Raw genomic sequence first — 24,691 nt, forward strand, 5'->3', positions numbered from 1 at the left:
ATTCTTGTCCTTAGCTGAACCCAACAGGCTCAGTTTTAGCATTGCAGACATCAACAGTTTTCCTTCTCTTCCCCTTCCTCTGCATGGAAGGATCCAAGAGCATTTAATCTAAATGAGTGGCCGAAGAGACTCTTTCTGAATTGAAAATAAAAGAAACTGTAAGAATTTGCACACTCCCCATCGTGATATTTTTGGACTTCCAGAGCCAATCTCCTGTGTGCAGAAATACTGCATTAGGAGGCCACTGCCTGGTACACCAGGGCTTTCATTTTAAATTAAAGACACGAAATTGTGTGTATTTGCTTCTACAATGATGTGGAGGTCTCATTTTCATTTGAACAAACTCCTTTACAATGTTCTGACATAAGCTGATGTATTTCATTTTGACTCGAAGGCCACTCTTCACTGCCCCATCACTGGAAGTTCACCACACCACAAATGAAAATTGGACCTTTTAGCCTTATATGTGTAATTTGTGTGTTTGTATACATATATGTACATATTTGCTGATTTTAGTATAGGTCCACTGTCATCTTCAGTTACTTTATTAAAAATTTGGTTTGTTTCTTAGTTTAATCCGTTTTGCGTGGGAGTCATGTGGATTTGTCTGCACTTCGTTTAGACAACTGCCCATCTTTGAAGATGTTGTAATATACATTTACTACATTTCTATCTCAATTAAACATGCTGTGTTGTGAGATCATCTAAGGGTTATTACCTCCTCTGCAACACGCTCACGACGATGTCAGTGGTAGCTGGTGGCAGGCGGGGGTGTCTCTCCGGGTGTCACCGGTCCAGCACAGCGAGCCCGGCGGACCCGCTTTGAACAGTGGCACATTCAGCTCTGCCCCACGCAGCCCTTGCTCAGTGATCACAAGATCACGAGCGATGCACGTGATTGCGAGGGGTGAGAAAAATCGTCTGTTTATTGGTGTAAGCAATTGCATACAGGTGAGAGGAAAAAAATATACTGAATCTGAAGGTCTTTGGCTCTCTGGGGTTGGAACGTGTGCTGTTTACCTGCAGTTTAATGTCCACAGTGTTTAAAATTTCTCCTCAAGTTCTGCACAGTAAATAGCTATAGAAAGATTTACTAAGATGGGTCCTTTTTATTCTGTAGCTAGAGAGCAAAAAGGAAAATAAATCAAGGTGCTTGCCAGGGAATTTTTACTTAAGTTTTTTTAATCAAAGATAGAAACTTTGAGAATCCCTTGGCTAATTGTTGCTTGGTTTTTTTCTGTGTGTTGTTTTTTTGTTTGGGTTTTTTGGGTGCATTTGTTTTGGTTTTTTTTGTAACTTCTGGCTTCTGAGTGGTCTTGCTTTTGCCTGAAATATCTGGATGTCTGTACCATCTTTGTCTTGTACAGCATCCATCATAGTTCTGGGCATTGGGCACTTAAATAATGATATTTTTCAGTTCGAGTTTCCCATCATGTAAAACGAGTTCTCTGCAATATTGTTACTGCCTGCCAAGGACCTTATCAAACAGTGCCTGTTTTGGCATGTGTAGATTTCTTTGTAATACTGTAGTAGACAACAGAAATGGTTGGGAAAATCAGGACACTTCCAGATATCTGATGTGGCAAAAAGAAAAAAAACCACCAAAATATTTTGCTTGCATTTTTTTTCAAATTGTACATTTTCATCTCACTGTAACACAACAAGAGACTTTTTTATGCCGGGATCTCCCAGCTTCTAACAATTCCAGATGTTGCTGGGCTCCAGGTGTGCGGCTCGGTGGCTCGTGGCTGCAGAGGCTGCTCCAGCCAGCACGGCATGCCTGTGCACAGGCACTGGCCTGATCCTGCGCAGATCCCAGCCCATTAATCCCTTTCAACCCTGCTTTGCGGTGCTGGGACCATAAATACCTCTCTGCTGCATTAACAATTTGCTTGATCTGCAGAGAAGACAATATTCTTCGCAGTACATACTTTCCCAATGAGTCACTCTGCCCCAAATTTAACCTTCTAGATACTATGGATTTTTTTTTTAAAGGTTCTTTACAAAATATAATAGCACAGCTAAAGCCTTCATGAAGTATTTTCCAGTTACTTAGTGGCCGAGCCCTCTGACTAGTATGTATTTCAGCCCAGAATACCTTTGATAATCTTTGCCAGTATCCAGTGTTGGTGGTCTTAAAATTCTACAACTGAGTGGAAAACTGTTAAATGCTCAGGCTTCAGAGCATGCCTAATTAATTCTTTGCAGGGTTTTAGTCCTTTAAAAAGTGTTAAAAACACGGATTCAGTGTATCATTGAATATTGCATGGTTCTGTGGAAATAAATTGCATCAGTTTGATTCCTTTAGCAGTTCAGAGAGTTATTGCTCTGTGCTCACTCTGGAAGTTTACAGGAGTCTTTTGAAAGTTAAGGTTAAAATAGGCAAAAGTTGCCAATGATGGGGAGTTGCTCAATGGCAAAGTGAGAGCCCAAAAGCTACATCTGAAAAGTCTGGGCACATAGATCAAGCAGCCGCCTTTACAACTCAGGCTATAAATCTCCCTTGCACTTGCAAGTCCAAAAAGCATTTGTGTTCAGCACGTGGACTTTTTTTTATTTTTTATTTTGACCAGAAAATCATGCTTCTGTTTAGTTTATGTCACAACTGCTTAAGGAGATCAGAATGGTTTAATCCTGGAAAGTACTGGCAACGCTTAAGAAGCAGGTGAGGCAAATAGAGCTTTTTTTTTTCTCTCCCAACATCAAGTCTGGGGGTATTCAACCTTGTAAGAAACATTAAGGATCTTTCAACGTCCAGGCTTCTGTGCTTCTTTCAAGAGACATGTAAATAGTAGAGATGAAAAAGGAGCATGTGATGGAGATGAATGAGTGATTATAATTTTAATGCAGAATTAAAGGGGCAAATGTCAATATGGATATCTATTCCTCTCCCCTCCCACACGGCTTGTACTGGGGAGTTGCTCTTTGCAAAACCATCTGGGGATGTTGGTGATATTTCCAAGGCAAAGCTGGTAGTGCTTGGGTAGCACTTGCGGTCTGGATGGCTTTGCTGTGCTTGCTTCCTTCTTGCTCTGAGGTTTGTGGAAGCAAGAGTAACGACAGATCTGTGAGAGGTACTCATCCCATCTACCTAAGGAAACGTGACGTGGAACATCTTTCAGAGCATGACAGATTGTCAGGGTAAGCTCTAATGCAGAAAGGTATGTGGATCTCCAAAGGGACTCGGGGAAGTCACTGAAAGCAGACCTGAAGTCATGTCTGTTTATAAAATAGAAAAAAATCCCCTGCTTTCAGCATGAGAGAGTGAAAATATGTTGATCTATCTAGCTAGTACGTAATTTTTCAGCAAGCATGGATCAAAACACAAAAAATGCCGATAACTCAGACCATGCTGATGGAGTCTTGGATCAATCAACAGGTAAAACCCTGATTCTGGGAAAAATCCAAGCTGAGTAGCCCCAGCTCCTTGCTAGAGTATGCGTGTTTTGGACACTCACAATTTCAGTTTAAAAGCTTAAGGGCAAAAAAATCATCAGGGTCAATTAGGAAATAAGGGTCATTAAAATGCCCAGGATACGACTTCCCTTTCCTTACAACTAGGTTCTAGTGGTGTTGGTGGTGGCACCCTCATTTGACCTCTCTGGATAAGAGGAACCTGAAGGCAGCTTCCCGCTGGCACCAGAAGAGGTAAGGGAGGAAAGAGACACTTTCCTTGGTAATTAAATGGTATTTTTGTCAGACAATCACATGGGTCATGTTGATGCTCAGTTAATACACCTACCTAGCTGTGGTGTAACACTCCAGAGATCCCAACTCAAGCTACAAAGGACAATCAATACCATCACCAGTTTCTATAGGCTTAGAAAGTGTGGCAGGACACTACTTTTTCGGTTTTGTTTTTTTGTGGGTTTTTTTTTTTTTTTAGGATGGGGTTCCTAAGGCTGTTGCTATAGTGTTCCAGGGGTGTTAGATTAATTCAGGTACCAGCTAGTGATGAGAGGAGACTGTAGACTAGTTTGGGATGATGGTGCCCCTCTCCACACAAACACGCCTCCAGAGGAGCTCCTGGTCTGCCTAACGCCCGTGTATAAGGTAACCTCTTTGACATGTGGAGGCTTGCTTTGTAGGAGGAAACAAGTGTGGTCCTAATCGTTGTTCAGGCCAGCCAAGAGCTGCATCGCCTTCTGGAGGTGCCTCTCAGACCTCATGCTGAGGGGTGGGATGGACTGGGCAGAGCATCTACAGGACGTGGGGCCAGTGGGGTGAGCATTGGTACCAGTCTTGCTGTTCCTGGCTGGGAAATTGTTTCTTTCCTTCTCTAAATTAAAGATCATCTCTGCTGGAAGAGTAAAATCGGAGCTCCTTGAGCCCTCGGTGAGGCTGAGAACCGGAGGGTGAAATCCAGTTATGTTAGGGAAATTGCGAATCTACTATCGATTTCAGGATTTATCCTACAGTACTTTTGCATAACAAAAGGACTTTTATTCCTGTTTTCTCCACATAAGGTTTTCATCCTTATGGCCCCATTTGCGTGCTCTTTATAGGCCTGCCAATAGCAAGTGCTGGATGTTGGATGTTAGTGGAGTGGCCCCAGCTCTGCAGTCTGACCCCCAACACTCTCTACAGCATTCTACACAGGGGCAACATTTCCACCCAGAGTCTAGATGCAAAGGCAACGTCCTAAAGCAGCCCAAGGAAAATAAGATGAAAACATATGGATTAGTTGATAATAATCTAAAAAATCTTTTATTAAAATTTTACTTCAATTTATATATTTAATAATTGTTTTCATTTCTTTGATGGATATCAAAAGGTGTTTTGATCTCCAGAATGGAAAATTTTCTTTGAAAATGTTGAAATTAAACATTCAAAATTAAGAAACACCTTTTTTGAAATTTTTCCAGAGGCACTCACTTATCCCAGCCCTTCCTCAAAAATGATTTGTTTTTTAAACCCCACATTTTCTGATTAGTTAATCAGAAAATCCCCAGCACTTTCTAACTGCAGAGGAAGGGAGGGGGGCTGGAATGATTTATTGGAGGCTTTCTTGCCATTTCTTCTTTATTTTTTCCCCTCTCTTTTCTTCTAGTATGTTTGTGTCCTGTCTATTAACAAGGCTGTCCATTGCATTGTATAAAATCTTTATGAACAAAATACTTGCACAAAAGGAAACCAGATAGCTAATTTACACCGTGAAACCATAATGGGTCGGAATCTTAAATTTGATAAAGATGTTATTTCTGAAGAGTAAAGGAACTATTTTTTTCTATTAGTCTAGTTTGTAAGACTAAAAAGACTTATGAAAAAATGTTCCTATTATAAGAATTTTAATTTCATCTATTTTTTTTTTGCCAAGCAACAGGGAAATAGGGAAGCAAGGGGGCTGCAGAGGGCTGAGCGGGGCTGAAGGGGTTTGCTCCTCTGGCAGCCCCTACAGCTTGCTGACATGAGGTGCTTCACCTTCTGGTCTGGCTGGGCGCAATGGGGTGGATGCCAAATTAAAAAAAATAATCAAGCTGAACAGAAGGAAACATAAGGGGGCTGTAGGCCCTCTCATGCGTTAGCCATCCCCGGCAAGCCTGGGTGCTCCCACCAGGTGCTACTGGAGCAGCTGCCCCATCCCTGTCCCCATGCTGCAGCTGCCCAGGCACGGTCTCATTGTCCACCATGTCCAGGAATTTTTCAGATCCTAATGGTGACTAGCACGTGCGTGGGGTTGTGCCAAGGAGAAGGGAAAGCTCGTTGCATGGACAGTCGTTTTGACCTTGCAAACTCAATTCCTATTCCACAGCCTAAGAATTTGGAAAATGTTTGGCTGGGGACATAGCATCCCATAAGGAGCCAAGGCTGGGCACCAGCACTGCTCTGCCGCAGCCACACAGGGGTTTTTCTGCCAATGAGACCGAGAATTGCTGAGGACACCTTCCAAATGGCAAACAGCGCTAACTTGTGAGTATGCATTAGCATAAATTCAGCAACGCCAAATACAGCTGACTAAAAAGCATATACATAAATGTGGGAGTGTGCATTAATCCCTTTTTTTTTTTAAATACAAAGTGCCCACTTTGCATTTTAATTTTATGTAATTGCAATGCAATCTGCAGAAAAAAAATCCTCACTTCTAGTGTGCAAACCCATGTCTTCACCGAGCTCCTTCAAGCATTGCCAAAGCTCCCCCATCAGTCGTGTTCAGCTTTGAGATATAGATCACAAGAATAGATGGCAACCAATTTTCCTTGTCCCTTCAGACAGGTTTAACCAGTATTACATGTTAGTTAAATGGCAACTGATTGAAATTACACTTATTGAAGATTAATTAGGTGATAGATATATTGCACTTTGTATTTAATCAACCATTTTATGTTCAATACAAAGAGGTCATCTCATTGCAGCAATCATTGCCCATGAAGTAACAAGATGACTGTGAGATGGGTGTGTTATTGCCATACAAAACTACGGAAAAAGAGTGGATATGTTGGGCTGCCCAGGAATGCGCTGGGAGAGGGTTAATACATGTAGGTATGGGACGAGAGAAGGTGGTGGGAGGGTTGGCCAGAAGCACCTACGTGCAAACCCATCACAGTAGCAAGGATTGCTTCCAGCAGAGATGGCAGCTAAACACAGGAGGGTGACTAAGTGGCCAGGGAGGGACAGTGTGTGTTTGTTCATGCCGAATTACAGGGCTGAGGAGGGCTCGTTTCCCAGGTGGCACTGCCAAGAGAGCACAGGAGGAGTGGACAATCCCCATGGGCATGCCAAGGGTTTTGGTGGGAGGCTGTATCATATCAGAATGATTTCTCCTCTCCCTTAGCTAACTAAATAGTTTGCTTGGAAGAAAAGGGACGTTTAAGCAGGCCAGAGACATGATGTATATTTTTACTTCCCTGAAAATGACCTTTGTACTGCAGCTCTCCCATCAGATGTATGTCCACTGCTCCCTGTCTGAAGCCCACGCAATGAGATTTCTACCTGCCGAGAGCAGCGTTCAGCCCTGCCATGAGGACTTTCATCCTGTTATACAAACATTAGAAGTCATTATTCCATTTTTGTGACCAAACAAGATGTAATCCTAACCTTTGAGACAACCCGCAGGCCATGCCCTGCAGCTCGCTGTTGCCTTGCTCGCCCACCAGCTTCCCCACCATGCCAGATGCAACATCTTCTGCCCTCCTTGCGTTCTTGCCCCTTGCAGCCCCACTCTGGCTCTGACTAATGGGGCTGTGGGGACTGTGGCTGAGTTTCAACGCTGTGTGATGGTAAGTCTGCAACCTGTCCGACTTTTCCTTTCTTCACGTATCAGTGTGGGGACTCCTCTGGGCAGGGACCTCTTTCCTGGATCCTATCGGATGCCTCACGTGCTCGCGCTCAGGTTAAACAAACAGCAGCTCTGCCCCTGTGACAGTGAGAATGAGAGGTCTTATCCCAGCCTGCAATATTTAAGAATGAACAAGTAGAGGATAGAAAAAATTATTATAATTTAAAGTCTATTGTGCTCATAGAAGAAGAATGAGCACATTCATCAGTTGATATGCCTCAACAGTTGGCTAGAAGTGTAGTCAAAATTTTACCCAGTTTCCCTAACCAGTGTGTGATTTCTCTGAGATACCCATATGTCACAGTTAACTTTAACTATTAAATTCATTCGGAAATTAATTTGGTCTCACAGAATCCTGTAGGATAAGGAAGTCAGCATCTTCATCTATCCCACTTTTTAGAACAGGTCATGACTTAGGCTAAGGTTAGAAAACCAGAACTGGAATTTTCACTGTAATTTAAATTTCCTCCTCCAGCCTCCTGGCATGTCACAGGAATGCAGTTATTGCCCGACAGAAATTATAATTTTCCTAGTCTGGCATCCCATTCCTGGCAGTGATCTACAGCAGATGCTCCAGCAGAAGACTAAAACATTAGGAACTAAATGGCAGCGAAATTCCATGCGGGATTGTCCTTCTCCCTGTGAGGCAGTTCTTCTACAGCAGGCTTGGGTGGTGGGAGGGGTATGGATGCTATATAGTCCGCTCTTCTGTGGCAGGAGAGAGAACATCCTTCTACAGCTGCATAGCAAGACACTCTACGTATATTGGTATGTACATCCGATTTTAATGCTCCTTGTCTAGCTAGATGTGGACCTGCCTGATTCAAACGTGTTTACATGGATTGATTGCATTACTTCTGAGAGCATCAAGATTTTAAAAGATATTTAAGAGACATCACCAATATTTTAATGTTATTGCTTGGATCTCCGGGGTCACTTTGTGTGAAAGCTGCATTAGTGTTTTACTCAGAGGAAGCAGGAGCTGAAGGAGATGCATGTTCCAGAAGTGCCACTTGGGAGGACACAGCCAAAGGTATCTCACAGCTATGGCTGCAGACGCCATGACGTGGTAAAGATCTTTGAGTTCAGATCTGCTCAAGCCATACACAGCCTTTCTGCTAATCTCATGGGGTTTTGAAAACTCTCGAGTGTCCTGGGCAGTTCTGCATCGTAACCACTTGTGACCTACAGACACTGCCTGACCAGCCAAGGCTATGGGCTCTCCACAGCACTCTTCTGAAATAAGCTGCCATGTGTTTATTTGGAAACCTTCCTGCTCTGTCTCAATAGCTATTTGTCATGTTCCTTAATGCCACAGCTGTTTGGTTACACCAGGTCATCTGCTTTTATTAGTCCTGTTCCTACCACCCACTGAAACTCACACCAGCCAGGAGAAGATTTTTATCCGTGTCCAAAAATAGCACTTCTCTTGTCCCCCTCTTCCAGTGACCCTGGAAACTTCAGTGTTTTTCTTCTTTTCTGATTTCCGATTTTGCTGCCTACCTGCTGCCCCATGAAGGCTGGAGTGGCGGCTCTCGCAGCCGGGATCCTCGGCAGCACTGGCGTGTTGCTCTTTCTCATCGCTTTTGGGACAGATTACTGGCTCCTAGCTACGGAGACCTGTGGCATCTTCGAGGATGGGAATAGCACTCTGCAGACCGGGGAGGTAAACTCTGAAATCTTGTCTTAGTTTGGAAGAATTGTCTTATTAAAATAATTTAAATTTTAAATTTTTCAAGTTTTAAATCTGCTATTTATATTTTAATATTTTTATATACAATATATTATATTTATATTTATATTATAATATTATATATGATAATATTTTATATTTACGCTCATTGAAAGTGACCTGCTAATGTAAAATATCAGCCTGAGCTAACTTTAAAATCCAAACCAGCTTTTGCATAGTATCTAGCATTTTGACTGAAGTAAAGTGTGTCTAGGCAACATTAAGACAGCACCTCTGTAATCTGGCAGGTATGAACATTAGGGAATGAAAGGCAAAAATGTAAGAGCTTTATTTGTTGACAGCATTTGCCTCTAAAGACAAAAGATATCTCCTGATATTTGCCATTAAAAGATTTTTCCCTCTGTAGTTTCTTCATTTAAAAATAGTTCATATTTTTAAAGTGTAGGACTTGGCAATCATTTACATCTGAAGTGATATGACTACAGCACAGACAGAAAACAAAAGCGAACATCAGACGCAGAAGAGAGTAGACAAGAATTTCTGCCCGTCTAACAAGAAGAGGGCTATATGTTTTAAAACTAAGATCTATATAGGATTTTAATTAGCAGGAAATGTAATTTTCAAAGGACAATTTGGTATTTTAGTGCTGACTCTGGTATCGCTTGTTTATAGATCCTTTCAAAAGTTTGATTTTAGCTGTCCTTGCTGTTGTCTAGCTCTTCAATGGAATAATAACCAGATCAGTTCCTTGAGCCACCCACTCTTCAAAAATGTTTTTGTGCCGATCAATGTGGGGTTTCAATTACAAAATGACAGGAAGATCCTTGTTGTGTGCAGACTTTTTGTTACTTCAAAGTTCAATCCAATTAGGTTTGATCTTTTTTTTTTCCCCTCGGTGTGGTGAGTCACACTGGGTAAGCACCATGATGCCAGCAAGAAATACTTTCTTTCATTTCAGAATCCCGTAATCATATGTAGGACACTGTTTGCTTGAGTCATCTTTCCAAATGACTTTCTCTGTTGAAAAAAAAAAAAAAAATGATGGAAAAAGTGCCTGGCAGAAGACACTGTCTTTAATGTTTAAAGCAGCGCAGTGAAGCCCCGGAGACGGCAGTGTCACGGACAGAGGAGTGTCGCTCAGTTTTTGTGCACTTGGGGAATGACAATGTTAATTGTTTTTGTTTGTGCTGTTGTCTTTTAAAGTGGAGAGACTAGAGACGTTGCACTGCATGACAGGAATAAGCATCTCAAACATTTCAGATACGCTCTTGGCCAAACGTTCGTGTGCCTGTCACCAAGGCAGAGGGACTTCAAAAGCGCCAGGCAGAAACAGGAACTTCTCTTACTCTTTCCTCTGAGCTATTTTATTTCTATTTCAGACACAGTTTCTATTATTTCTATTTCAGTCACCAGTTGTGTACAACACGCTGTGTTTTTACCTTCTCTGCCCTTTCTTAAACTGGCAAATCCTGTCCCTTACAGATAAGGATGGTCTCGAGTATCTGCCAAACAGCAATTAAATGTGCTGCAGATGCACTGTCAGCAGCCATCCAGCTGATGAAGTTTGAGGGCTGCATGTTACCACTGTCATAGTTATTTTTTTATCCTGAGAGTAAAAGGAGATTCAGGTCAAAGCTCTGGAAGAGGTCATAACTTGATGCATAAAAACCTCGAGGGGAGGGAAGTATCTTCTAGCACATCCCTGTTGAGTCCCACCTCCTTTCTCCAGCTCACAGGGTCCAATCCTGTGTGAAGTTTCTCCATCCTCCACAAAATATAACTTTATAACAGTTATGTCTGCTTTACCAAATTGTATGTGATAAAGGCAAATTGATTTTGGCCATAGTTTTAATAAGTCTTTTGGTAAATAGTCCATGACTCAAATTTGCAATATCCTTCAGCTGCTTCCATGTTCCCCAGACCCCCCAAAACCAACTCAAACAACAACAAATGAAAACTCCAACAAAAAAATGAAAGCAACAACTGTCTAAGCAAAATATACACACTTTCCACCACGATCATCCCCATATCAGCTTGGGCTTTCATTCCTCTACAGGCTGAAACACTGACAGAGGTCAGGAAGGAGATCCTCACTTTCCATCACGAGGGCTTCTTCTGGCGGTGCTGGTTCTTTGGCGAGGGTCACCCGGAGACCATCTGGACCTTCTGGTACAGTGAGTATGATGCTGCTGCACCACGTTCTCAGCATTCGCTCACAGTTTGCATTGCAAACAAGCACAACAAGGGCTCCCAGGGATGAGGAGACAGTTGTCTGCTTTATTTCATACTTTTTCATTCTCATCGTCTCTCTATCAAAAGCAAACTTGGCTCACCCTTTCAGTGCTCTTTTTTTGACTTGGATTTTCCTCTCAGAGGGTTGTTCACAGAAATGTAGGAACCTCTTGATGCCATTTAATATATCACCTACAAAGTCTTATGGAGCGGTGGCTTCCACCAGCATGGATAACTCTCCCCCCTTATCTCTTGATGTTTGTGTTCAGCTAAGGTCTGCTAAACTTGAGCCCATGCATTGCTCTTCTGTTCGTGTTTTCAGCCATCAGGGTGTTCCCACCTCCCACCGATTTCAGCACGGGGAAGGCTGGATGCGCTGGGGTGTGGTGTCCCTGGGTGCTCAGGACATCTAGCAGAGGGCAGTGGTGGGCCAGAGAGACCTGTAACCAGATGTGTTTATGCTCTTAAGCAAACAAGACTTTATTTTAAGATCTTGCCTGTTTGGCTTTTTAAGGTCATTGAAATTACACTTGTGAATAAACAGAGATGGATGCAAAATATTATTTTTTTTTCTGCAAGCACATTCACTCCTCAAAAAAAAAATTGAAGGAGAAGGTGAAACCTGTTCTGAGAGACCAGTTGGTGCTGACTGGTGGCCCATGTGCAGTGAAGTGTGGGGTCTTGGCCCAGTGAACCAGGTGGTCCCACCAGAAAGAGCAAAGGAGTGAGACCACCCCACAACACGCCTGGCTCCAGCCCTGCTGGCAGCTAAGCCAGCAACCGGCTTGCCTGCATTAGTGCACAGTGGGTGATTAGAGGACAGCCTTTCCCTGGGATGCCACAACCCTAGAGAAGTATTTGGGATAAAAGAAAGAGATTTTTAAATAAGTTCTACGAAGGTTTTAAACACTGCAAGAACCTTGACCCTGCACTTGCTGCTGCTTCGGTCCCCTCAAAGATGCTTACGTGTTTGTGGAGCAGCGTGATCACCTCGCGGAGCATTTGGCTGCAAATAATGCAGGTTCCCACAATAAATTTACTCTGTAGTGATTAAAATTGCGGATGACTCTGCTGCCCCCCTGCTCCTGACCTGTGACTCCTGTAAAATCTTGCAGGAACAGTTGCTGCTACCATTCAACTGAACGATGAGAGATTTTTCACACAGAAATTTTTTGATAAAAAAGAACAGGCTTGAGAGAGGGAGTTTGCTATCTAATTACATTATATAGTAATACATGATATAATATAACGTTACCTCAAGTAAAATGACTCTTTCTGATAACTGGCAAATTTGTATTACTTCTTTAGGTATTTATTATAATAGGATTGATCATGGCAAATTAATTTGCTGCTCTCATGGACGTAATAATTAATTCAATAGGTATTCCATAGTCAATTTAGCATGAACTAATGTCCACCTATTATAAAGTGTTCCTTTGAGCTGGGGAACATATTTAAATAAGTGGCCAACCATTAATTAATTCATTTAACATTCATTCTATTACCGTTAATCATGATAAGCCTCAGTGGTATTAATATTGATGGGGCACTTCCATTCTAATTGTGCTTTCCCTTCTCACAAACTGGAGGTCTTGTAAGGTAGCTTACTCTGGTACCCAAATACCTTTGCCCCTTCCAGGCAGCTGGACACATTTTCTGGAGGAAAACCTCAATGGGAATATTTACACTGATTTGAGTTGCTCCATCTTTCATGATTTATGCCCACCTCAGAGTCAGGTTATGAAGATGTGAAGATGTATGGGTAGCAGTCTCAGATCCTGTTATATCTCCCCTCTCTCATCATTCTTCTTTTTCTTTTTTCTTTCTAACCAGGATTTACTGTCCTTCTTTACTCCCCAGCCTTCTGATTTCAGTGAGGGTTTTGTAGGTTTTGCAGAATAGTACATTGCTGTCTGAATACTGTAACTGTGATTTTGCAGAAAACAAAAGCAAACGGGGATTTCTGTTGTTCTTTTTCAGCCAGCCAAGCGCATCCCAAGTTCTGCATGCATGGCTACCTCTTTCCCATGCCCATTGCTCCTGGACCTTTCCCTCATCCTTCGTATGACACAACCGCAGGTGAGTTTCTTTCCTGCTGCCCCAGCAGCTACTTTCCTAAGCGATCGGGCAGAGATTTACGATGCGTGTAAGTGCTGTGGTTCTCACGTTGTAAATGCACGTGGCCAAGCATGACCAAGACTTTCGGAAAGCTCCTTTACAAAATGGCTTTGCTTAGGTGTTCTCCCATGTCTTCTCTCCTCTGGAGCCAGCCATGCCCAGCCATGAGCCATGCACCCTCCTGCTGGGTGCTCAGCTCCTGCTTCTATGAGCAAGGGAGAATGCTAAATCCTCTCTCTCCCACCTCCTCGCGTGCTGGGAGGAGCTGGAGGCAAAGGGCTTCAGCCCCATGGCCAAATCCAGACCCTGCAGGCAAGCAAGAAAAATAACTTCTGCTGGGCTGCAGGCTTGTGGCAGCCCAGTGCTGACTCGTTTCCAGAGTCTGACTTCCTAGGAGAGCTCTGGTGTTGATTTGTTGCAAGATAAAATAAACAAACACTGGAAAATCAGTTAAAGACCAAATTGTTAGAAGATCCACGTAAGTGACTGGCTTATTTTTAATACACTGAATACGGCACAGTTGGAGGGCTCTCCTTTCAACTGATTCCCTTTTTATTTATGTTTCTCTATATTTTCAGAGTTCTTTAATGAATCAGCTGCTGTTAGGAATTTTAATTTGCTAAATTGGTGGCAGCAGCTAGAATTAATTCAATGATCTTTTTTGAAATGAATTGATTTCTTTAAATAGTGTGCATCACTCTGCGTTGCCTCTGGGGATCCGGGGCAGGCATACTGCACAAACAAACATCTTGACCTTTTCCTTAGCCTTTAGCAGTACCTTTTTTATTTTTATTATTTTTTTTTTTTTTTTACGAGGAATTAATTAAAACCCCCACATTTGTCAGTAGAGGCATGTGAAGCAGAGCAGCTAGTTTCTTTTGCTGTGCTGTGCAAGATTTCTGCCTCGGGCAACACGCCGTAGTGCAAAATGGATATGAGGGACCTGTCGATGGTCGAAAGAGGAGCCCGTCACAGGCTGTGTGCAGCCAGCATGCGGGTCAAGCGGTGGGATTTTTTCTGCTTAGGAGAGGCAGGCATGGCGTCTAGTTTCTGAATGATCTCGCTGATGAACACACTATTTTTTCTGTACTAAATAAAGGGCCCTGGAGGCATCTGTCCCTGCCTATCAGCCCTTGCTATGAAACCCTCTCCAGCTGCCTCCCAGCAATGCCCGTTGGGACGGGTCCCGGGAGGGTGCTGAGGACCGGCTCTGCGCAGGGGCTGCACCCCGGGGTGCTGCGGGGGTCTGTCAGCACCCACCCTGCTACCATCCCCCGGGTGATGAGGGTGTCTCTGCACCCCCATTTGGGGCAGCCAGAGCACTTGGCTCCTCTGCTGCATCAACCCCACTGCAAAGCATTCAGACATCTGCAGAGAGCAGACGCTCCCGTCGTTAACACTCATTTTATTTAGAACAGTCCATCCTCATATGCAAATGATGACAAAACAGGAGGCCGTCCAAGAAGAGGGGTCCTCCAGCTATTACCTGCTCCAGAGATAATTCTGCCTTATCTGCATCCTCTTAGGCTCCCTGAGAGAGACGGGTGACGGGAGGTTAAACATGAAAATGAATTCTGTGGTTTTGGAGAGTTCAAGATACTTATCTCTCCCTAAGTGGCTCTCCTGACAAAATGGTTTCAAATGAGTAAAACGCATCTTCTCTGTATCATTTTTCTTTCAAGTGTGAATCATTTCAGCATTACCCACTTGCTCGTGCTCGGCTTAAATCTGTCTAACTAGGGCTTTGGAAAAACAAGAGGGAGAGCGAGATGCAGCGGTCTGAGGGGATCAGCTAAATCAGGGGGACGGGGGGCAGGGTATCAGAGGGTCTCTGCCTGAAGACCATCACCTTTGGCCAAGGTTTACGGCAGTGACTGGAAGAGACTTGGCTACTGGGAGATTGAAATTAGCAGGCTATGTCCCATCCCATGGGATGTGATGGACCCAAGCATGCTTGGTTCTGGCTGGTGTGGTTGTATGAAGTCGTAGCAAAACCCTCAAATTCAGGGGATGAAGAGGCAGCTGTTCTCTTGTCCTGTTCCCTTACATGGAGTCAAGCAAGGGCATTAATAGGGGAAATCATGAGCTCCCATTTTCTCTGCAGTCCTGCTAACAAAAGCCACCTTTATTTTAAACCAGGAACCTGGCACCTTCCATAAGTGTTAATTAAAATGGCACAAAGATGTGGTCTGATTCCATCTCTCCCAATTTTGCTATTTTCTTTCCTTCCTTGCCAATCTCTTCCATCCCCCACAGGCACAGCGAGGCACGGTGTCCTTTACTCTTGCCCCTTTTTGTGGAGAGCTGCCCTGGCAAACCCTTCCAACCCCTTGTACTCATTCCAACCCCATTATGTAGGGTATGACATTCAACCCGGACTTGCACCAGTTCCAGGCACGCTGTGCCCATGCTGCGGCAGGGAGTTAGCAAAGCAGGAGCTCCAGCTCTGCCGAGCACGAGCAGCATCACAGGTTATTGCTTTTACTGTTGCTGAAGCAGGAATTAAGCACAGATTGAAGAAAACTGCTTTTTCGCTCCTTTCCCCTGACTTTACTCTTTTTGACCGTGCAGTGTACAGAGGCTTCTGGACGGCGTTCATCATGCTGGCCGTGGCCGCCGCGCTGGTGGGAGGGCTGCTGCTGGTGTGCGGTGTGCCCTTCGTCAGCCCCCGCTCCTACAAAGTCGGGGGCGGATTCCTCCTCACCTCGGGTAAGCGGCGGTAAGGGGACACGGCCGAGGCAGGGATGCAGCGTGCCGGGGGAGGGCAGCCGGGGGTGAGGCTCCGCTGGGGGAGATGGGGGCTCTGATGGGGGAGATAGGGGCTCTGATGGGAGCTGCACTGACTTCGAGTAAATGATTTCCCTCTTCTCCCGCTGGAATTAAACCTCTCTGCTCAGACAAGTTTAGCAAGATAGTCCTTAGTCCAAATGGGGCTGAGGTTTGGGATTTTTAATTTTTTTTTCTCTATTCTTCCATGCAACCAAGAGGAACATGGCATAAAATACTTTTATTTTAGTGAAGTCCGTAGCTGCGTTAACCCTGGGCAGCAATCAGCCATGCTCTAGTCCCCTAAGTCAGTCTTTGCATTTGGGCCTCTCCTGTCTCTGCGGTTAACATCTGGTAGAGCTGGAAACCTACTGAGCGATGAAAGGCATACCCGGCGATTCGGAATGGGAGAGCTGGCTTAATAAAACCTGAAAAGATAAAGCAATGGCACAGCAGGAAAATGAATTAAAAAATAGGCATTTATTCATTATTCCCACTACCATTATAAATGATTCCACTGAATTATCACTTGGGCTCTTTCCTTTGCTGTATTTGACAAGGAATAACTGGCTTAACTAGTAGAAATACTTGATTTATAACAGTGATTCAAACTCAGAAAAAAGCCTTTTTTGCAACTCAAGCAGCTAAAGGCTGGAGCTTAGCTGAGCCATGCCAAGCGAAGAACTTTGTTATGAAGTCAGGCCTTTCTGTGAAAAACCGCTGCTTTATTATGGATCCTGCACCAGGTCCTTCTTCCTCATACATGGCATGAATCAAACATGAGCCAGTGTCTTTGCTCCCAGTTTGGGTTTCCAGTGTGCCCAAGTTTTTTGGGGCTGAAAACATTCATGAAAATATTTAACAAGGAAGGTCCCAACATCAACCTTGGAGGAACTCCACCTACACTCCTTCCAATCTTGTCATGCCCTGCTATTTTACCCTTTCCCCTCATTATTTAGCTCCATATCAATTTTATAGCTCCTCTCCTAATTTCTGTCTCCTCCAGATGTACTAATAATTAACCATGTGATGCCAGCTGAGCTGCTTGTTAAAATGAAGCTAGATGACATCTATCTCTTTGTCTAAAAAATCCGTGAGGCACTAAATCAGAGTGGCCCTACCTGCCTCTGCTAATTCGCTTTGCATTTTGTCCAATTTTCTATTTGCCTCCAGGTCTTCAGTTATTGAGGTGAGGCCAGCAAGCCTGTGGGTATCAGTTTATCTCTCTCTTATATAGTTTAATAAGTGCTTGGTTGGGCTTAATTTTTCTAAAGTTAAATTTCATGTGGTTTTACACACATGGATTTCATTTGGGAAAGCAAGAAGTCCTGCTATTGGATCTCCATCAGGTACCAATGCCTTCTACTGAGTAGTGTTGCCCACTTGACTTGTGCGTGTGTTGGAGTCATCTCTTCTTGTGAAACTAGGGCTGCCTATTTGAATCCTCTCAGATGTGATGTTCTGGGTGCGTCAGTTAAATCCCTACTTCTTCAAAACACTCAACTTTCAGCCCAAATGCAAAACTGAGATCAATCACCTTCTGACACTGACCAGACAAACAAAATACCACACAGAGAAAGGTGGCGAGTAATATTGAATCACTGTGTTGCATTTTTTTAATTGTTTTTGCCCTTTATTTGACTACTTCTTGATTAAAAAGCTGGGGCATAGAATTTCACACTTTTTAGGAGAGCTGATTATGCATCACATAAACCTCATGGCATTAGACAAAGATGCTGCTGCTTAAATTGAAGTTTGTATTAAAGCAGTTTCAATCTGAACTGCCATCATTGTTATTAACTGTCATTAGGAGGAACGAGTTCAACTGGAAGAGAATTCCTGCTAAATTTTCAATCTAAATGATAGCTAGGAGAATGCAATATTGTTTCAGTATTTTCAGCAAAGTTTGCTTAGAGGTTCAGCTGATGCTATTTTTTTTCGGGAGGGTTATCCTGAACTCAGACCTCTGGATCCTGCTTGGCACTGGCTTCCTAAGGGATTTGGGTTGCAGCACTTTGTGGTTATTTTCTCGCTATCCCTTTTGAAAATATTGTGCATGATTGTGCTAAGCAGTAGCAACAATAGATTTAATACAGCTTCAACTCCCTGGCTGTCCCTTTCCTTCAGATAGAGGGATGCAGGAGAAAGCGCATCTTGTCTTCTAATCATGGCCTGCCGGGTCAGTGTTAATTAACCTCCCTTGCAGAAATGATGTCTCCTTGAGGAAGTGTGAAAATGCTGGCAATTTGTAGAGTGGGAACGTGGTCTGGCAGTCGGATGGTGAGGTGGGGCACCACGGCTGCAAGATGCCCCAGCCTCTCTGGGCATCCTTTATACGCAACTTTATTCTGTCTATAAACTCCCTCTGCCCCTTTTGGTAGCCACCCATGCTGAGGTCATGAAATCACAGCTATGGTTAATCATTGCAACAGAGTGCAACGTTTGCCACCGAAAGGCTCTAAAGATATTCCCGGTACAAATGCACTCCCAAGCGTGTTTATGACTAACCCGCCTAATGTGATCTTGAGGAGTTACGTGTGCCCCTCTGTCGCCAGGGGGAATTCTGTGCCAAAGAGTGAAGGTTCTTATTGCTCAATTAGATCTCTTTGGGTTTCCTCTCCGAGATGCCTTTTATTTACTGTACTTTCAAGAAGACAAATCCAACTCTCTGCCAGCTATCGTAACAAATGCAGTGCTCAGTGGGTGGCATTTCTGAGAGCCCTTTCAAAGGACCGGAGCCATCCCCCTTGATTTCCTCTGCTGGGTGACTCGGGAAATACAGCCGGAGCCCATCTGACATTTGCTGCTGCCTGTGTTTGCACACCTACCGCCCCAGCTGGGCAGTTATCCTTGCCAGCCGGCTCCCAAAGTGCCCGAATTGCATGAGCAAAGAGCTGGCGTGCTGTTTTCCTTCCAACATTTGCCGTCTCAGACTTAGCTTCAGTGCTTGCAAGGGGGAGGCAGATACTGTGTGGTGACTAATTGCCCCCCTGTTTCAATAGTCAGATGACAATATGATTAATTATCACTACAATGTCACCGAGAGGGCTGGGTGAACGCTGCACTGCAGCTTCTGGAAACTGAATTGCTGAGACAACTTTGCTTGTGCTCCTCAGTTTTCTGTACTTGTGCTCCTCGGTTTTCATTTCCTTTGGGCTTTTCAGAGACCAAGCTTAGAAGCGAGCACAGGCTTCCTCCAGACCTAGGGTAACTGCTGAGCTTGCAGCGCTGCCCTAATACGTCAGGACCAGCTGCATAGCTGTAGGCTTAAGTGAAAAAGTGACCTGAGCTTTACTTGGTGGCTTGCTGTGGGGTCGGGAGGCTGCTCTGGAGGGAATGCGCAGGTAAAGCACGAGTGTACGGTGAGTTTTCAAAGCGAGCAATAAGGATGTGTCCCAGGTAACGTTAAACAACCTAGAGAAGCTTGTTATCAGCTTGCCGTACACTGGGAAGCACAAATACGTGATGAACCACATACGGTCTAGACTTCTTCCAGCCGCTGTGGTCCTGGTGCTGCCTCTCCAGCATCCCCAGTTGTGTGGCACGCACGGGTGTGCTCGCAGTGCCCTGCAGTCACAGGGTCCTTGTGGCCGTGGGCCGTTTCCAGTGGACAAAGGCAACAAAAAGCCTCTCCTTCGCTTTCAGAGCTGTGTCGTGGTGCTGCGAGAGAAGCACAATGTGTGCTCAGACCAACCTGTTCTTCAGCCTGAGCCTACTGCATTTAAAAAAGGGGCAGTTTTGCCAGTCCTATGAGTTAAAGTGCTGAATTTTATGCTCGGATTCCTCTTCCTAAATCATCTCCATTTTGGCAATCTCAGGCTCCCCACATGCAGTAAAGGCTGTTATGGAAGGGCAGCTGAAGGTCACCCCTCCATTTCCTCATTATTAACATCCGTAAGAGGCAACTAGTGAGAAAGGCGAATGAGTCAAAGTTCATTATTCTTGTAATTAGCAGATTACACGAAAGTTCAGCAGCTTCCACAGAATAAGAGTTAAAGATTGAGTTCACTCACCTGTCCCTACAATTAGCAGCTATAAAGGTGTCACAAGGATATAAAGTGAGAGGAAGAAAAACTCCAATTTACTCACAAGGAAGGTGCAGCTCTCCTGGGAGGGGGAGACGGAGCGTTGTGGCTCATTGTCCTGCAGTTTGCAGTGTACGAAGGAGAAAGATTTAATACCCCACTTCAATTTTCTTGCAATTAGCCCCTCCCCAGAAGATGCCGTTGACCTCATCAGCTAGGAGACAGAGTTTCACAGTTAATTTTTTTTCCATACTATGCTAATGAAGGGATGGGAGAAGGGAGAATGAATGAAGAAGGAAAGAGAGAGAAAGAAAGAGATCACTTGGCTAATTTTCCAGGGGTAGAAAGCACGTGGATGCCAACAGGAGCATGGGGATGGTCTGGTCTGATGAAATCTTCACTTACCCTCACCCAGACCCAAAACATGTCCTGCGTCTCAGGCGCATGTGCTGATGCGGGGCTCATTTCTTGGGCAGAAAACTAGATATTTTTTTTTCAGTTTTCCATTTTGCTGCCCAAGGCAGGAAGAAATCTGTCTCTGTACAGAAAAAGCCATTTGGGGCTGGCAGGAAACGAAGATGTCTTTCTGCTGCGGCCGAGACTAAAAGCCCCAAAAAGGAGGTAGTAAAGTGAGATGTGTTCAAAAGACAAAAATCCAAAATAAAATAGCATTTTACAACAAAAATGCCAAACATTTACTTTGGTAATATGGGAGCGAGGCATCCTGATATTCTCGTTATGAAGAGTCTACTAATGTCTAAAAGCCTGACAAATTTAGGTAGGTTCATGAATACTTGCGATTGTTCCAAGTAAGCATTTTTTTGCTGAACAGTTTTCAGTGAGCTGCCCTTTCTGCGCTTCCACTGTCCTTCTTCAGCTGCACCTGCCCTTTTGATTTTCTTTTCTCGCCGAGGAGATGGTGTAAATCCCAGGGACTCCTTGCCACTCTGCTGTAATTATTCCTGGGAAGAAGGCTGCTTACTTTACATTTTCTTGTCATTTTCCCAGAGTGTGAAAATGTACTTAATTTAGATGCCGGGGCTGTGCCATCACCTCCAGTACCTGTTTAATAATAAATCCTTCCATACTGAGACCTGGCGCTTCTCCTGGGGTGAGGGCAGGGACCATTACCCCATCCTTATCTCCCGGTGAGCTCAGGGACAGTGCCACCCACTCACAGGGCTTCTCCGCACGCTCCTCAGTAAGAACTGGTAGGTTTTAATCTGATTTCTTCCATAAATGAGTCTTAGGCCATCTAAACTGTCCTGGGATAATTCAACACAAAACACCTGGTTATTTAAAGAAAAGTAGAATTCAAAAGTGTGCTACCGTACCTGTGTCCTCTGTCCCGCCGGGGCTACGTTTTTATTTGTGTCTCTTACGGTAGGTATTGTAAGTTAATGAAATAGAAATTGATCTTTAAAAGAGCACTTTTCTAGGTTCAGTTGCTACCTAATTAATTTAATTTTAAATTACATCAGTAATAAAGACTTAATTGCCTTCTTATCAATATATTGTATTTTGTAAAGGACATGTGACTATTTAAACATGTAATTGTTTTCTTATAGTAGAATAATTGGTATTTTAAGCATACAACTATCATATTAAGTGTAAAATATTTATTTGTGCACTTAATTTCAAGTGGTATCAAAGTCTCAATGAACATGCAAATGCTACAACAGCTGCTATTTAACTCCTAGCCTGCCTCTCCAGCAAACATAAGGACTTTTCTATGTAAGGGAGAATGGCCTGAAATAACAGGGGGTGGTGATGTAAAGCATATTCATATGGTTACCCCAATTTTTGATTATTAACATTCAATTTGCAGTCTTAGGGTATAACAAGCAGTTTAATAGACATGACAGGTTAGGATGGAGAGCTTCAACTTCTATATAACACATAGTGGGGACTTTGAACCCTCTGTACCTTCATATAAGTCTCGTTTTTGGCTACACAATGTGAAGTGGAGGTTTGTAGCAGCAGATGTGCTTATATCCATTATAAGCAGGAACACAGCTAAACACTGCCGTGTTTTCTCTGACCGGGGTCTCAGTAACCACCATAACTAAGCAGATATATCACTGTCAAGCTTTACCCGCTTCCTTTGCTTAGCATGGGAGTTGGATTTTGTAGAGTATAAGCTGCCAGGAGGAATAATTAAATATAGTACAAGTACCTTTGATTTAAAAATTGCAAGGGGAGAAATTAAATCCAGCAAAAGCCACAACACATCTGCAGAACTGTGTGGTAACTTGTCAACTAAATTAATTTTTAACTGTTCACTCCCACTATAAAAATATTATAATGTGTGATGTATTTCTTTCATATATGTCTGTGTATGTGCCTATATCTATATGTCATAAGGCAACATTTAAAAATAGCAAGCTTCTCGCTGTGAAGTAGCAAGATCAGATATTACTGAAGTGCTTTCAGATCTGTCATCACACCGCCACTATTTAGTTTTAATATATGTTGACTTGAAAATACACTATATTTATTATTTAATGTGACGCAGTAAATAATATTGGGGCCACAGTAGTGTTCGTGCTTCATATGGGGGAGCTAGACCTGCAGCCTCCGACCACCGTCACTTTGAATTATGGGGAAAGGAGGTTCCTATTAAGGCACCGAAGGCTCCAAACCTGCCGGGAGCTGCGCCAGGTCCGGGAGGTGCCTGGTCACCACGTGCTTTTCAGATGTGACCGTGCTCTTCCTGCAAACGCTGACCTTCGACAGGTATGCATTTGGAAACAGGAGATCGTGAGGTCTCACGGGAGAGCTACTATTTGGTCACAGGCATCCTGCAGGGCTTGGGGGGCTCGGAGGAGAGCGGACCCTCTCCAGGCGAGATGCTGACCTTGCTCTCACTGCTTGGGCTTCAGTGTGGCCTCAGCCCTCCTCCCGTCTGGCTCCAGGGGAGGCCCAAGGACGTCTCACTTGCCAATAAAAAGACTTTCTAGCCTCGTGGTATAAGCTGTTTATTATCCATTTAATTATCCTGTTATTTAGTGGACCACTTGAGATTAATATGTCATGGCTACATGCCTTTTCCACTCTATTATGTGTTATTTCTCTGCAAAATAAGATCGTCTGTAATCCTTGCTGTGTGTTTTAATACCTGGTTGCAAAGCTTGGTTTCAGGAAGGGTAACACAAGACGTGGAGGGGAACCGTCACGAGCTGCAGCAGCTGCTCCGGCGTCTGCGTGGGCTCTGCCTGCGCCGGGGCTGGGGTTAGCAGGTTCGGGGCTGGATAATGCTTGCCTTCAGCGGGACTGATCCCCGTATCTTTGCATTTCTCATGGAAATTGGATCTGACAAGACTTGAAAGGGTAGATGTAAAAAAAGACAAAGTAAGTCTTAGCCTCTCCTTCTCACTCATCTCAGGCATATTAAAGTTAAAAAAGGCAAACCAGCCCCCCTTTAAGACAGGAATGCAGAGTTAGCCCCATGCACATCCCTGCTGTGAACATCAGCCGCGTTCATGATGGTTTCTCCATGGCTGTATCCAGCTGTAATGGAGCCCTCAGTAGCGCCGGCGGTGAGAGCAGGAGGTGTCAGTGTGCCCGCGGCTGGGCAGGAGCTGGGCATGGCGGTCTGGGTCTCCCCCACGGTGAGTGGGTTTGGCTTTCGCAGGAACCTGCAGAGTGATGTCATGAATAATAATTCTGCAACACTGAGCTTTGATCCAAAGGACCTGCAAGAGTAGATGGAAATCTGCTGCAATCCTTCCTCAATTTTATTTCTGTTTCATGTGCTGAGAATAACTCATCTTTGTCTTTCTTTCCAGGAGGCTTATTTCTCCTGCTCATATTTCTCTTCGTGATCTGGAAGGAGTTTGCTGCTGATTTGCAGAAGTACATCCTTCTGGAGAGAAGTGAGAAGTGCATGGACGATGTACCTGTGCACGTGCATTACGGGTGGTCCTTCATGTTCGCCGCAGCAGGGGTGCCCCTGGTTTTACTTTCTGGACTCCTCTTCTACCTGGTCGGCAGAGACATTATGAAGTCCCTGGAGTAAGACAAATTTGGAGAAGGCCTTTGAGAAAGTTGGTGATGCTCCTTGTTATGAAACGTACGCAAGTTTTGAGGACTAGGTCGTTTTTGTAGCTATAATTGTCGGCATAGGTGCATGATTACACTCACTTAGATGGAGGCAGGGGGGGAGCACTGAGCATCCAACCACTGTCAGTCCAAAAGCAGCCCCAGCTGAACATCCAGCTCCAGCAGTTTTACGTTTGTGGAGAAATTTAATGTCCGGGTTTTACATTAGGTTTTTTGACCCATTTTCTCTGCAGCCCAAGAAAGAGCCTTCACTGAGAAAAGCAGCTCCCCCCATCTCCCCTGGCTGTCAGCAGAGCCCCGCATCCATATTCAGCAGAGCTGGAGTTTTATAGTGTTCCCAGCATCCTTGTTTCTTGTAAAAGGTAATCGAATCTGGATGTGACGGTGTATGCTATAATGTCTGTTTCTGAAAAGCAATTAAGGATGATTTTTTTTTTTAGCTGGCTCTAATTGACGTCAAAGGACAACCACTTTAATGGGATGTCGGGAAACATGAGAAACTTTTTTTCATTAAAAGCC

General features: G+C 44.0%; 1 protein-coding gene across 1 annotated transcript; it reads left to right on the top strand.

The window, feature by feature from the left end:
* The first annotated feature begins 8,789 nt into the window (after positions 1–8,789).
* Positions 8,790–24,128, top strand: LOC104283506 (transmembrane protein 182-like). The gene is made up of 5 exons (XM_009881681.1): positions 8,790–8,942; positions 11,026–11,143; positions 13,182–13,280; positions 15,891–16,028; positions 23,899–24,128. Exons 1-5 carry the CDS (start codon positions 8,790–8,792, stop codon positions 24,126–24,128), a joined length of 738 nt encoding a protein of 245 aa, XP_009879983.1.
* Positions 24,129–24,691: the final 563 nt, after the last annotated feature.

Source organism: Charadrius vociferus, unplaced genomic scaffold (genome assembly GCF_000708025.1).
Source record: "Charadrius vociferus isolate BGI_N301 unplaced genomic scaffold, ASM70802v2 scaffold472, whole genome shotgun sequence".
Taxonomy (NCBI): Eukaryota; Metazoa; Chordata; class Aves; order Charadriiformes; family Charadriidae; genus Charadrius; species Charadrius vociferus.

What these genes read in the sequence shown, in the direction of transcription:
- LOC104283506 (XM_009881681.1), top strand. Translation starts at nt 8,790, where the DNA reads ATGAAGGCTGGAGTGGCGGCTCTCGCAGCCGGGATCCTCGGCAGCACT. An exon ending in GCACTCTGCAGACCGGGGAG is followed by an intron (nt 8,943 to 11,025) that starts GTAAACTCTGAA and finishes ATTCCTCTACAG; the next exon opens with GCTGAAACACTGACAGAGGT. An exon ending in CATCTGGACCTTCTGGTACA is followed by an intron (nt 11,144 to 13,181) that starts GTGAGTATGATG and finishes GTTCTTTTTCAG; the next exon opens with CCAGCCAAGCGCATCCCAAG.